General features: G+C 41.2%; 1 protein-coding gene across 3 annotated transcripts in view; it reads left to right on the forward strand.

The window, feature by feature from the left end:
• Positions 1–14,461, forward strand: part of KCNH1 (potassium voltage-gated channel subfamily H member 1) — a 333,308-nt gene that overhangs the window by 48,125 nt on the left and 270,722 nt on the right. For all 3 annotated transcript variants that reach the window (XM_074322079.1, XM_074322080.1, XM_074322081.1), the window contains one exon: positions 9,781–9,899. In XM_074322079.1, the coding sequence (XP_074178180.1) occupies positions 9,781–9,899 (119 nt within the window). The remainder of the gene's footprint in view (positions 1–9,780; positions 9,900–14,461) is intronic.

Genomic DNA, 14,461 nt, shown 5'->3' on the forward strand with positions numbered 1-14,461 from the left:
CATTTCCACATGGGTCACTTAATTAGCTGGGACCACAGACCTCACCTCAGCCATATCACATGCATGTATTGTTTGAATAACATTGGGGATTATGAAAGAAAATGGCTCAGAATTTCTAGAACAGCTTATCTCCTGAAGAGGTCCCACTGATCAGGATATACAAAAGATGGCATGTTATTCCCAGAGGTTTGGGATCAGAGGGTGTCCTAGCATTCTTTTCCATCCTTCTTCTACAGTGTGCACTCGAGACAACCAAGAGGTTAGGAGTGCTTTCATATTGCAGTGCTTTCTGGCTCTGTGGTTGATTTTCCAGCTCTCCTGGAGAGCTCTGCTCCTTGTGGTTTCCTGAGATGCAACAGAGAGATGAGAGCGGAGTGCAGGAGACAGTTAAAGTGGGACTTACTAGTCTTGATATGACAAAATTTGATTGTTAAATGGGTAATATGGGAGGAAATAAAAAGCATTAATTATGTGGGTGCGCTCTCAGGGGGCTCTGTCCTCTGAGGATACTTAAAATCCTAGCACATTTGGACGCTGACGTTTATAGAGTTCAGCACACAGTGCTGTGTATGTACATCCTACTTTTTTTTTTGTTTACTATCTGATCGCATAGTAAATCAATTTCAGCCTGCCTTTTGTTTTAAGACTACAGCGGATGTAAGTTTCTCAACCAACGTCACAGCCTCTTGCAATTGCCTTTGCTCCTACAGATTTGTGATTCTCCGATTTCTAGTTTCTGACTTGAAGATTTCTCAGTATAATAGCTATTACACAGTGATAGACTCACTCATGATTAAGTGTCATCTTGCTACCTAGAAAGGCCATTTGCTTTTTTAACCGAATAAACTCGTAAATAATATTTTAAAGGTAATCAGATATTTTGACACTTACTTTCGCAAGTTTTCTCATAACAATTTAAAATATGGGATTGGGTTGAGTCAGAATGATTTCTTTTCATCACCACTGGAATCTTTTTAGGTGACGTGCAGGTGTTGGGTAGTAGGAAAGCCATGCTCAACAGAGTATACTTCTCACATGTCACCTCGTATCTGCATTTGATTCTCATAACACCTGAAAGAAGAGATAAATCTTCCGTGTGATAAGTGAGAATCACTTATGTGAGTGATGCGGTGAGACTCACTTAGGTTTATTTTCCAGGAAGAAAACGCTCCACTTCATTTAACCTGCCACAGTGATGTATTTCCGATATGGGAAAAGAGTTTTGGTGCGTGCTCACACACACACTCACACACTTATCCATTAGCCAAGGGAACCAGATATTAATTCTCTTTATTCATGAAATAAATAGCAGTAACACGTGGCTTGATTTGTAAAAATTTAGAAAACACACACACACACACACACACACACACACTCTTTAGCCTGTGACACAGGCATGCTGCTCGTGGATTGCGCTTCATGTTTCCTCCAGGACGTGACTTTATAAGCCTGTCCATTTCAAATGTCATGGCAGATATGTTTAGACCCTCCCACTTGTCATGTCACCGTGCCCCTGGCCCACTTTGATTTGGTGGTCGGCTGAGGACAAGGTCAAACTTTATACCAGTTTGTTGATGATGGAAGAGCATGATAATTCTCTAAGCCTTGTTCGTTGTAAGTCTATAAACTGCAGTTCTGGCTTCAAGGATCAAATCGAGATGGAAAATACACTGCCGTGTGGCTGGATTGTTCTCTGACTTTCCTTTTTTCTCCTTGGATGTGCTCTCACACTGTGAGATTCCAGCAGATCCAGCCGGGTTTCAGGGCAGCACTTCCCTCAGCATTAAGAGTCCTAAGAGTCTTGCTAACCCAGGCTTATCACTTTTGAGATGGAATGGAAGGGTGGATAATACAACTCCCCAGAAAAAAAAGTCCCAAATAATTGCTCTTTGGCATAGCAGCATGAGATGTTTTCCCACCATCTGATTAGTCTTTTTTTTAAAAGTCAGTTGTGCTCAGATTGTCTCTAAAATGACTTTGTTTTCTCTGATCATGTAATGCCTAACTTGGAGCTTGGGAATGGGGTGCGTGCATCCTCATAAAGATACATGCACCCCATAGAGAAGCCAGTTGGTGCCAAACACTCCACAGAGGGATAAACACATGGGCTAATGGGCAACAGACTATTTTGACTCCAGGTAACTTGGTTTTCACCCAGAGCTCCGAGCACAGGTGAGGCACCCTAAGAACGTCCCATGAGCCCCCTCTTTCATATAGTGGGTCAGCTGTCATGATCCTTTTAATGAATTATCCAGGCCCCTGACTTCCTCATCTACTCTCTTCTGTCCTTCTTTTGACTAATTCCCTTGCTCTCTGACAAAAAGTGCCCACAGATGGCATGGAGCAGGAATGAAGGTCCAGCTAGGTTTGCTGTGTGATAAAAGCTCTGGGGTGTGTGTGTGTGTGAGAGAGAGAGAGAGAGAGAGAGAGAGAGAGAGAGAGAGAGAGAGAGAGAGAGAATTCTTGGCTGAAATGAGAATCCACGCTGCTCCAGGGGTTTCATTTGCTCCTTATCTCTTGCTTTTTCTGTTATTATGGGTAATTGGGAGTAGGCTGCAAGGTATTTTTCTTTGTCACATTCTCCCTTCTGAGCCAGGAGGCTTGGGCAAGTGGGTAGAGAAGAATTAGAGTGTCAAGGCTGAGGATTTTCTCTCTACATTGCTCACCAAAGGATGAGTCACTCCTCTTGTTTTCCCTCTTACCCCACCAAACAATCTCACGTTAAAGGAGCAAATCCATTTTCAAAGATGCACATATTGACTTGTAAATTCATTGTTAAACTTGAACCAAATGCTGACAACAAAAGGAATGGAAAACTCCAGAGGAGATTGTTAAAGGCCAAAGATTTAGACTATTTGGGCATGAGGGCTCTGGCCAGCTGCTGTAACTGCTGACCCTTCTCCATGTGTCTTCATGTGGGATATTTGTGACACACTCTTGGGAAAGAAGCAGAGTAATGGATACAAGCCGCAGGCCCCTCCAATATTACCATTTTATCTCTCTGCCCTTAGGATGTCAGAAAGGTAATGATTTAGTGACTCTTACTTGAAGAAGTCATCCTAGATTTTTGGTTATTTGTACATTGATAGGGAAACATTGGGGGAGGAAGATGTGAGGATACCCAGGCTGTGGTCACATGGACTGTCTCTCCCGGTCCCATGTGATCACTGTTCTCTTCTGGATATTGGGCTACGACACCAGCTCCTCTAAGAGAGTCTGTGACTCTACAGGTTTGGACAAGCCTGGCCTCCCAGCCTCCCATGGGGGTGAGGATACCTTGTAGGAGTCCTCTGCAATTTCTGCTCTGCAATGACTTCCTAGGGAGGGGCCTATAGGTCTGTCTTTCCTAGTATCCCTGTACTCACCCTTGGAGGAACTGGAATTCCAGCTCATCCCACAACCATCTCTTCTGGCCTGGGGGGGATACAGGGCGGTGTGAGCTAAAGCAGCCTAGTGGGGCTCACCCCAGTTGAAACCAGCAGCCATTGTTAGGTCAGGGAAGGGAGAAGTGGTTGTCCTTGCTGAGAATGGAGAAAGGACCCAGTAAGTACTTGGGAGCTGATTGCTAGATAGCACACGTGTTAGTCTTCTTCTGTCCTTCTTTTACTTTCATGCTTCCTCTTTCCCTTCTGCCCACCCCCTCTCACCAAAAGACACCCGATAAGTGTGTGTGCTGAATAAATAGAAGCCTGCCTAACAAAAATGGGGGTACACAGGAGGGAGTGGCAGTTCTGCTGGGGGTAGGGCAGTAAAGAGGAAAGGCTCCCTTGAAAGAGGAGGGTGCATTGCCTGCCTTTCTAGAACTGGGTTCTAATTCGGTTGTCCCCTCCCTGTTGGCCCTTTGGACAACAGGAGGTTGATTCTTTCCAGGAATGTTTCTCCTGATTGCTCTGCTTATAAGGTACATTGTTGACGGATACATATTATTTTCTATGAAACCCTTTTGCTTCTCTTCCTGTGTTTTTAATCTCATTGCATGGCTGTCACTCCAGTCACCCAAACCAGGAACCCAGAGACCTCCCCGATTGCTCGTTCTCTCCTTCTGCAGTTATTGTTCGTGGAGTCCTGTTGATTTTACCTCTATAGCTGTTCTCAAGCCTCCCCTTGTCACCTGGCCCAGGTAACAATATTGGTCCAGGCCCATATGGTGTCTTGCCAGGAGTCCTGACTTGTCTTCTATCTGTCAATCTTTTCTTTCTTTTTTTTTAAATCTACTATCCACGTTGCCGCCCCGTCCTTCTTAAATGAACTCAGTGTATGTTTCCTCTTCCTCATGATACTTAAACTCCCTCAGTGATTCTCCATGGGTTTTAGGATGAAGTTCAAATTTCTAACTTGCTGTCTAGGTTCTTATCACCTAAGTCCTTCTCAATCTGGCCTCTGACAGCCTCTTTAGCATCACTCAGACCATTGTCTGCATCCTCCTCTCCTGTACAAGCCAAGCCTCATTCATCCAGCAGTTTAGAATGTCTTACTCTTCACTTCTGCCTTCGTGGGTGCTTCTCCCTGTCTGGGACGTCTATCTTTTCCTTCCTGAGTTAACTCCTACTCATCTTTCAAAATTTTGCTCTAGTGACACATCCTCTGGGAAGCCCTCCCTGACTCCCCAGACTGGATTAGATACACGTCTATGGACAGTCTCGGCCATAGCTCTTGTAGTCATCTCTGTCATAGAACTGTTACCGGAGGATAAGCGTTCTTTTTTTAATTAAAATTTATTGGGGTGACCATGGTTAGTAAAATTACATAGGTTTCAAGTGTACAATTCTGTAATACATCATCTATGTAGCACATTGTGTTCACCATCCAGAGTCAGTTCTCCTTCCATCACCACATATTTGACCCCCTTTATCCTCTTGTACAATCCCCATTGCCTCCTCCCACCTGTAACCACTAAACTATTGTCTGTGTCTATGAGTTTTTGTTTCTTTATTTGTTTGTCTTGCTCCTTTGTTGCTTTCAGTTTCACTTTTATATCCCACATATCAGTGAAGTCATATGGTTCTCAATTTTTTGACTTATTTCGCTTATTGTAATAATCTCAAGATCCATCCATGTTGTCTCAAAAGGCACTATTTCATCTTTTCTCATGGCAAAATAGTATTCCATTGTGTATATATACCGCAACTTCTTTACCCATTCATCTATCGAAGGACACTTTGGTTGTTTCCAGGTCTTGGCCACTGTAAATAAAGCTGCAATGACATTGGAGCACATATATCTTTACGGATAAATGTTTTCAGATTTTTTGGGTAGATACCCAGGAGAGGGATTGCTGGGTCATATGGCAATTCTATTTGTAATTTTTTGAGGAACCTCCACACTGCCTTCCATAACGGCTGCACCAGTCTGCATTCCCACCAACAGTGTATGAGGGTTCCTTTTTCTCCACAGCCTCTCCAACACTTGTTACTATTTGTCTTGTTGATGATAGCCATTCTAACCAGTGTGAGGTGGTATCTCATTGTGATTTTTATTTGCATTTCTCTGGTGATTAGTGATGTTGAGCATCTTTTCATATGTCTATTGGCCATTTGTATGTCCTCTTTAGAGTAATGTCTATTCAGGTCCTCTGCCCGTATTTAATTGGATTGTTTGTCTTTTTGTTGTTGAGTTGTATGAGTTCCTTATAGAATTTGGATATTAGCCCCTTATCGGAGGCATTGTTTGCAAATATCTTCCCCCATTCAGTTAGTTGCCTCTTTGTTTTGTTGACAGTTTCTTTTGCTGTGCAGAAGCTTTTTAGTTTGATATAGTCCCATTCACTTATTTTAGTTTTTGCTTCCCAGAACAAGGGTTCCTGTATTGTTATAGGAGGACATTCCAGGATGTACGACTAAGCCACACAAACAAAGCCAAGCAAGCAGTGGATTTATTAAAAGAGAGGAAATAGTATAACATACTCTCAAGATGGCATGAGAGTGGGCAGGCCCAGAAGAAGAGCAAATGCCCCAAAGAACAAAGAAACTTAGGATTATATTTGAATGAGGGTACAAAATATTTAAGGGTGGCATTACAGGTGTTCCCAGGGTGGGTCTTTGCTGATCACGTCTTCCTGTTGGGAGGATGGATTTTTTTTTTTATTAAATTTATTGGGGTGACAATTGTTAGTAAAATTACATAGATTTCAGGTGTACAATTCTGTATTACATCATCTATAAATCCCATTGTGTGTTCATCACCCAGAGTCAGTTCTCCTTCCATCACCATATATTTGATCCCCTTTACCTTCATTTCCCACCCCCCACCCCCACCTCCCTTACCCTCTGGTAACCACTAAACTATTGTCTGTGTCTATGAGTTTCTGTTTCTCATTTGTTTGTCTTGTTCTTTTTGGTTTATATACCACATATCAGTGAAATCACATGGTTCTCTGCTTTTTATGTCTGACTTATTTCGCTCAGCATTACACTCTCAAGATCCATCCATGTTGTCACAAATGTTCCTATATCATCTTTTCTTACTGCTGAATAGTATTCCATTGTGTATATATACCACAACTTCTTTATCCATTCATCTATCAAAGGACATTTTGGTTGTTTCCATGTCTTGGCCACCGTAAACAAAGCTGCAATGAACATTGGAGCACACGTGTCTTTATGTATAAATGTTTTCAGATTTTTTGGGTAGATACCCAGGAGAGGGATTGCTGGGTCATATGGTAATTCTATTTGTAATTTTTGAGGAACCTCCACACTGCCTTCCATAACGGCTGCACCAGTCTGCATTCCCACCAACAGTGTATGAGGGTTCCTTTTTCTCCACAGCCTCTCCAACACTTGTTACTATTTGTCTTGTTGATGATAGCCATTCTGACTGGGGTGAGGTGATATCTCATTGTGGTTTTGATTTGCATTTCTCTGATGATTAGTGATGTTGAGCATTTTTTCATATGTCTATTTGCCATTTGTATGTCCTCTTTGGAGAAATGTCTCTTCAAGTCCTCTGCCCATTTTTCAATTGGGCTGTTTTTTTTTTGTTGTTGAGTTGCATGAGTTCCTTGTATATTCTGGATATTAGCCCCTTATCGGAGGCACTGTTTGCAAAAATCTTGGGGGGAGGGATTTTTGTCCTTATTTGGCTCTTGTTGGAACTATCATGGTGACACGGGGTGATTTTTCTTGGCTACCATGTTAATAATATTATAACCCATTATCATTAGATAATGTTCACCTTGAGGGGCAAGATGGTCTCCTGGATCTGCTCTTGGTCACCAGAATCCAGTTCTGGCCAGTCTGGTAGCTGCACCATTTCCTAAACATGACCTCATCCTTTTGTCTCCTCTCACCTCCTCTTTCCTTTCCTCCCCTCTCTCTTCCCATGGCCCTCTTCTTTCTGCCTGTGGTAACAGAACTAAGCTTACTATATCACGTTTAAAAAAAAAAAAATTCTTTGTCATTCTTCCCTACTAGAGGGCATGTTCTTTGAAGCCAGAGATTGTGTCTTCTTTATCTTGGTATCGTAGTACCTAGCGCTATGTCTGGTATGTAGTGGTTATGTTTAAGGAATTAATACATGAATGAATGAATGAAGGTCTTTCATCTGGCTAGGCAGTGATTCCTATTAGAAAGTGTCTATAGTTCAGAAAGGAAAACGTGGGGGGTGAAATTTGGGAGAGAACTTATTTCCTTCTTTCAGAACATGTAGAACCTGCCCATCTGGTAGAAGTGTGATGGTGGACTTAACACTGCTTATCCATTTCTCCATCCAACACCCATTCACCTTCTCATGTCCTCCACTCAACCAGCTCTTTTGAGAGCCACATTCTTGGAAAGTGACTCAGGGTGAGCCCAGAGAGTAAGAGGCTAGCTGGGGAAATGCCCAGAGGTCCAGGGATCTTGCTTTTCATCCTTTTGCATGATATCAGCTGATGGACAGCGTCTGGGGTGTCTGCCCTGACACCTCCTTCCCATCATTGGTCCCAGAATATGGGTCATGGTGGGGGTGATGAAGATGGTAGTGAAGGAGTGGGGTGGGCCAGCGGGTTGCCGAGCTCTTGCTGATGTTTGCATGATTGAAAAGTACACTTTTTGCTCTTCTTGAAAAGCTCTGTAGAATTCAATTTCAGCTTTATTTTGAGCTGAAGGAGAGCCTGACTCTGAAAGAGACTTTAAAAAATTCTAGTCCACAGTTCACGTAATCAAATTCCAGCGAGCATGTTCATAAATGACACACTTGGGGGAGATATCAAAGACCCCTGCGACGTCTGGGCTGTTCCCTCCCATTAACATTAATGGGACCCCCCACACAACCTGACCACCCTGTGCCTCTTTTCCAGCTGACTCCAGCAGTCCCATTTCTCTACTTAATGGCCACGATCTTTTATTAAAGCCCAGAACGTCTGGAATGTGATAAAAAAGAAGTTATTTGCTATTCTTGCCATGTTGACAAAAATTTTTCCAGATCATGATTCTTAAAGGTTGTGCAAAGACAGGGCCATTCTTCCGCGTGGCTCCATTGTCCTCTGGATTCTAAGTCTGTCTCAGAAAGGTGCTCCAGGGTAAAATATGGCAGATGAGATTTCTGCTGCCAGGAACTGAATACTGCCAAACTGAAAGGACAAAAAAACAAATGGCCTTGCCTTGCTTTTACCTGTTATGTAAAAATAGTTGCATGCTCTGATTGTTTGCTGGAGCCCCTCAACCCCAAGCTTGGCCCTGAGAACCCTGAAAGGCTTTCAGAGGTCCCATGAGGCGATTACCATGGTTGTAACCTGGATGCAAATGGGTTGTTGGGTATAGGAATGGACAATTGTGTTTGGGGGAACCTTCAAAAGATCACTCATATGTCTTAAATTCTCAGGAAAGATCACTCCTATGTCTTAGATTCTGGGGTATAGAGTGGGCTGGATTAGAAAAAGACCTGGAGAAACTAGTGCAGGGGGCCAAGGAAACCCCAAGACAGCCTCTGTTTTCACCCATTAACCACAGCCCACCAAACTTAGCCCCTTTATCTTACCAGGCAAATACACCCTGTCCTTAGGCGAGTAGAGTATTTTAATTTCCACTTTGCTGATGAGATAATTGAAACTCGGACAACTTAAACAACTTGTGATCACAAAGCAAGCTAGAGGCGGAGATGGGACTTGTATCCAGATTTCTCTTCTGGGCTCTGGATACTAAGTTCAGTCCTAGGCTCTTTGAGTTTCTTGTTTTATGGGACCTGTCACCACCTGTCCTTTTCCCATCCCAAGAAGACTAAAATCTGCTGGTGCCTTTTGCCCACCTATCCAGGGATTAAATTCATTTCTTATTTCCCTGGCTTTGGAGAATATAATGCATGGAATGGCCATTTGATTAGCTCATTCATTAAAACCTGGAAGCGGCTTGGGTTCTGCTAGATCAGACGTCATGGGGTTGGGAACAGCCTGGGCCCAGTCACAAAGTCAGAGAAGCATCTCTATTGCCTCGTAGTATCTGGCGAAAGAACCTTAGGTCAGAGTGGAGAGATCTGGGTTCTAGAGTCTTTCTAGTTGTCTAGGCACTCTGTGCCTCTCTTCCCTTTGGTAAAGTGGTACTAACACCTGCCCTACCTGTATAACAAAGCTATGATTAAGATAAAGTGAAAGTGCAGGGGAAAAGTAAACTGCTACCCAAATTTGAGTGTGTCTACATGCTTTTCTGAGCGGTGAGTCTCCATTACAAGGAATGTGGAGTGACTCCTGGGAGCTCAGAAGGTCAATGGCAGTGACTGCTTCTGACAGTGTAACTTGTGGTGTGAATGTCCATGTGCCCTCAGGACGAGGTTAAACATGTCTTTTCTCTTTTCCACATGCTCCAGGCTGGGGGAAGTTCGCTCGGCTGACCAGAGCACTGACAAGCAGCAGGGGTGTCCTGCAGCAGCTGGCTCCCAGTGTGCAGAAAGGCGAGAACGTGCACAAGCACTCCCGCCTGGCCGAGGTAAGGGCGAGGGGTCAGCTCACTGACACCTCACTTCTGTGGGGTCCATTGGCTGAGGAAATGCTACTCAGCGAGTGTGCTGATTAGAGGGGATGTTCAGGATCCAGTCTTGTCCTGGCCGGTTACACACCACCGTGTGTGACTTTGGGTAAGTAACGTAGCTCCTTTCAGCTTTGTACTTTCCCATATGTGAAAGAGACTGCAAACAGCTCTATTCCAACCTGCTTGAGATTACAGGTGTTAGTTCACTTTTTGAAGGAGTAGGGAAGGAACAGAAATGATATATATAGTAGGGAAGGAACATAAGCGAAGGGGCTTTACTTATAAACCATAAATACTTTTGGTTTTGAGCAATACATACTATTATAGGTAAAGACTATACAGGAAGCAAAAAGAAGAAAATAAAAATCACCTATAAATCTACTAGCGGGGGTGGCATGCTCCCTTTTGCTGGGACAAGTGGAAGGCTGGGAAGCCTGGGCAAGGTGTTGGCCAAGCTGAATGCACCAAAATTACTATTATCTCTCTTTGGTGGTACCTGATCTTTGTTTTATCAAGTAGACCTGGATGGTATCAATTAAGAGCATTATACCTTCCACATGGCAAACTTCCATCTTACCCAAAGATGACAGTGTGAGCTGTCCCTCCTCCTGATCTTGATGCATGCTTGAATGGCAGGGTCCTCCTGACCTGACTGCTGGCTCCCATACTGCTAAGAGAGCAGCTCCCAGCATGGTGCATCTCACAGTGGGTGCTCTGCATATGGGCACCGAATGTCGAATGAGTTAACTACAGAGCAGCCAAAAGCTTTCGCCCCAGTGGGGATGGGAGTGTTCATTTGTGTCATGCTAAAGAAGGAGCAGCATTTGTACGGTGGCACCATCATTTGTGGTCACGATGTGGGCTCAGCTTATGATAGAAAGAATAATAAAAGAGGTCTTTCAGCTCACAGCTTGCGCGTTGCTGGTCCCCGTTTCTTCTTTTGGTCAATAGAGTAACCTCCTGTCCTGCTGCTCTCCACCTTGCTCACTCTTGTCCAGCCACACTTTTTGCTGTTATTTGTGCATATCAGGCTTGCTCTTCCCACACATAGCTGTGTGGCAGCTCCTTTACCAGCTGTAAGTTTTGCCCAAATGTCATTTTCTCTATGTGGCTACTTGTATCAGTCAGGGTTCTACCAGAAAAATAGAACCAGTAGGATATTTATAAAACTAAGACATGTTTTGCCAGGAATTGGCTTACATGATTGTGGGGTGCTGGCTAGGCAAGTCCCAATGTGTTGGGCAGGTTGGCACACTGGGCATCCTTGGGAGGAACTGATCTTGAAGTTCACAAATGGAATTTCTTCTTCTTCAGGGAAACCTCAGTTCTGCTTTTAAGGCCTTTCAACTGATTGTATAGGGCCCACCCAGAATATAGAGTGTAACCTCTTTTCCTGAAAGTCAACTGATTGTAGATGTTAACTGCATCTACAAAATACCTTCCCAGGAATGTATAGATTAGTGTTTGACTGAATAACTTGGTACCATGGCATAGACAAGCTGACACATAAAACTAATCATTACAGTTCACCCTTGTCAATTCGGCAGTCGTACATGTTTCCTTAAACCATACTTATCTCCAAATAAAGACAATAGCAAAATCATACAACTGCCTAACATGCATGTAATAAAAAATGTGCCAACTCTTTCCCCAAAGAGGATGCAAAGTCTTTGGGTGATGTTCACTCTTCTCCTTGGTGTCCTGTAACTTAAATACGGAGATGTAAACTTAGCTATACTTAATACATTTTATATTAGATGACAAGGGGATAAGACAGGGAAGAAAATAAAAATACTTGCTTAACACACACACACACACACATATATATATATATATATATATATATATATATATATATATATATATATATATTACATATACAAATACACACACACATTCATAACAAAATAAAAAATACTCATAACTCTTAACCTGATCTATATTTTTCTCCACTTAATACCTTCTAATATACTATATAATTTACTTATTTATTGTGTTTTTCACTGATCTGTCCTAAGCACTTAGAACAGTGTCTGGCACACAGTAGGAGCTCATCAGTAGTGATTTAAAAAAAAAATAATTTATCGAATGGCTGAAGGAAAGGAAATGATAGTGTTTTTGTCTAACTGTCTGACATAAGTAATTGATCTTGATTGGCAATATGAGGCAAACATCTGGGTCCCATCCTAGGTGCTAGTACTTTAGTTAGCCTGGCTAGAGGCTTATCAATTTTACTGGTTTTTTCCAAAGAACCAGCTTTTGATTTTGTTGATTTTCTCTAACGGTTTTTTGTTTTCAATTTAATTGATTTCTGCTATAAATTTTATTATTCTTTTTTTTTGCTTACTTTTTATAATTTGCTCTTCTTTTACTAGTTTCCTAAATTTTATTGTTCTTTTTTTTTTTTTTTTTTTTTTGCTTACCTTTAAAATTTTTCTCTACTTTTTAAATTTGCTTTTCTTTTCTAAGTTTCCTCAAGTGGTAACTTAGATTATTGATTTTTGATCTTCTTTTTCAATGTATGCATTCAATGCTATAAATTTCCCTCTATTCACTGCTTTCACTGCATCCCAAACATTTTGATATGTTGTGTTTTCATCTTCATTTACTTCAAAATATTTTAAAATTTCTCTTGAGATTTCTTCTTTGATCTCATGTGTTTAGAAATGTGTTCTTTAATCTCCAAATATTTTGGGATTTTACAACTGTCTTTCTATTATTGATTTCTAGTTTAATTCCATTGTGATCTAAGAGTAGGCATTGTCTAATTTCTATTCTTTTAAATTTGTTAAGGTATGTTTTATAGCCCAGAATGTGCTCTATCTTGGTGAATGTTACAGGTGAGTTTGAGAAGAATGTGTATTCTGCTGTTTTGGGTGAAGTAATCTGTAAATGTGAATTATATCTTGTTGATTAACGGTGTTGTTGAGTTCAACTATGTCCTTACTGATTTTCTGCCTGCTGGATCTGTCCATTTCTGATAGAGGGGTGTTAATGTATCCAACTTTAATAATGGATTTATCTGTTTCTCCTTGGAATTCTATTGGTTTTTGTCCCACATATTTTGATACTCTGTTGTTTGGTGCATATACGTTAAGGATTGTTATGTCTTCTTGAAAATTGATCTCTTTTTAATTATGTAATGCCCTTCTCTATCCCTGATAACTCTTCTTTTACTGAAGTCTGGTTTTTCAGAAAGTAATATAGCTACCTTGGCTTTCTTTTGATCAATGTTAGCATGGTATATCTTTCTTCATCCTTTTATTTTAATCTATATGTGTCTTTATGTTTCAAATGTTTATATTTCAAGTGGGTTTCTTGTAGACAATATACAATTGGGTCTTGTTTTTTGACCCACTTTGGTAATCTCTGTCCTGATTGACATACTTAGACTATTGATGTTTAAAGTGATTATTGATATAATTGGATTAATATTTACCATATTTATTATTTTCTATTTTTTGCCTTTGTTCTTTGTTCCTATTTTGTCTTCCATTCTTTTTCTGACTTTTGTGGTCTTAATTGAGCATTTTGTATGATTCCATTTTCACTCCTTTCTTAGCATATCATTTATGTTTCTTTTTAAACTATTTTTAGTGTTTGCCATAGCATTTGCAATATATATTTACAACTAATCGAGGTCCTCTTTCAAATAACACTATACTGTAAGTACCTTATAATAAGGTACTTTTTTTGTTTATTTGTTTGGGTTGTTTTTGGTTATTTATCCTGCTTGTTGTTCTTTGAGTTTCCTGGATCTGTGGTTTTGTGTCTGATATGAATTTAGGAAAATTCTCAGTCATTATTGCTTCGTATTTGAAGCATATTTCTTCTGTTTCTCTCTTCTCCTTCTGGTGTTCCCGTTACATGTATCTAACACCTTTTGTAGTTGTCCCACAGTTCTTGCATATTCTGTTCTATTTTTGGGGGTCCTTTTTCTCTTTGCTTTTCAGTTTTGGAGGTTTCTATTGACATATCCTCAAGCTGAGAGATTTTTTTCTTCATCTGTGTTCAGTCTACTAATGAGCCCATCAAAGGCATTCTTCAATTCTGTTACAGTGTTTTTGATCTCTAGTTTTACTTTTTGGTTCATTTTTAGAGTTTCTGTTATTCTGCTTACATTATCGATCTCGTCTTGCATGTTACTTTATCCATTAGAACACTTACCAAATTAATCATAATTGCTTTAAATTCCTGGTCTGATAATTCCAACATCCCTGCCATGTCTGAGTCTGGTTCTATTGCTAGCTCTGTCTCTTCAAACTGTGCTTTTTGCCTTTTAGTACAGTGTGCATTGCAACTTTTTATTGAAAGCTGAACGTGATGTGCTGGGTAAAAGAAACTTGGGTTAATAGGCCCTTAGTGATATGGTGGTAAGGTGTGGGGAAGAAGAAGCATTCTGTAATCCTGTGTTTTGCTATTTCAGTGAGCCTGTGACCCTTGGCTGTGAATTTCACAAATCTGTGAAAGAAAAGCGGGGGAAGCAGTCTTGGGTAAGGGGAGCATCTGACCACAGTGCA

This window comes from Rhinolophus sinicus, linkage group LG17 (assembly GCF_036562045.2).
Source record: "Rhinolophus sinicus isolate RSC01 linkage group LG17, ASM3656204v1, whole genome shotgun sequence".
NCBI classification, from domain to species: domain Eukaryota; kingdom Metazoa; phylum Chordata; class Mammalia; order Chiroptera; family Rhinolophidae; genus Rhinolophus; species Rhinolophus sinicus.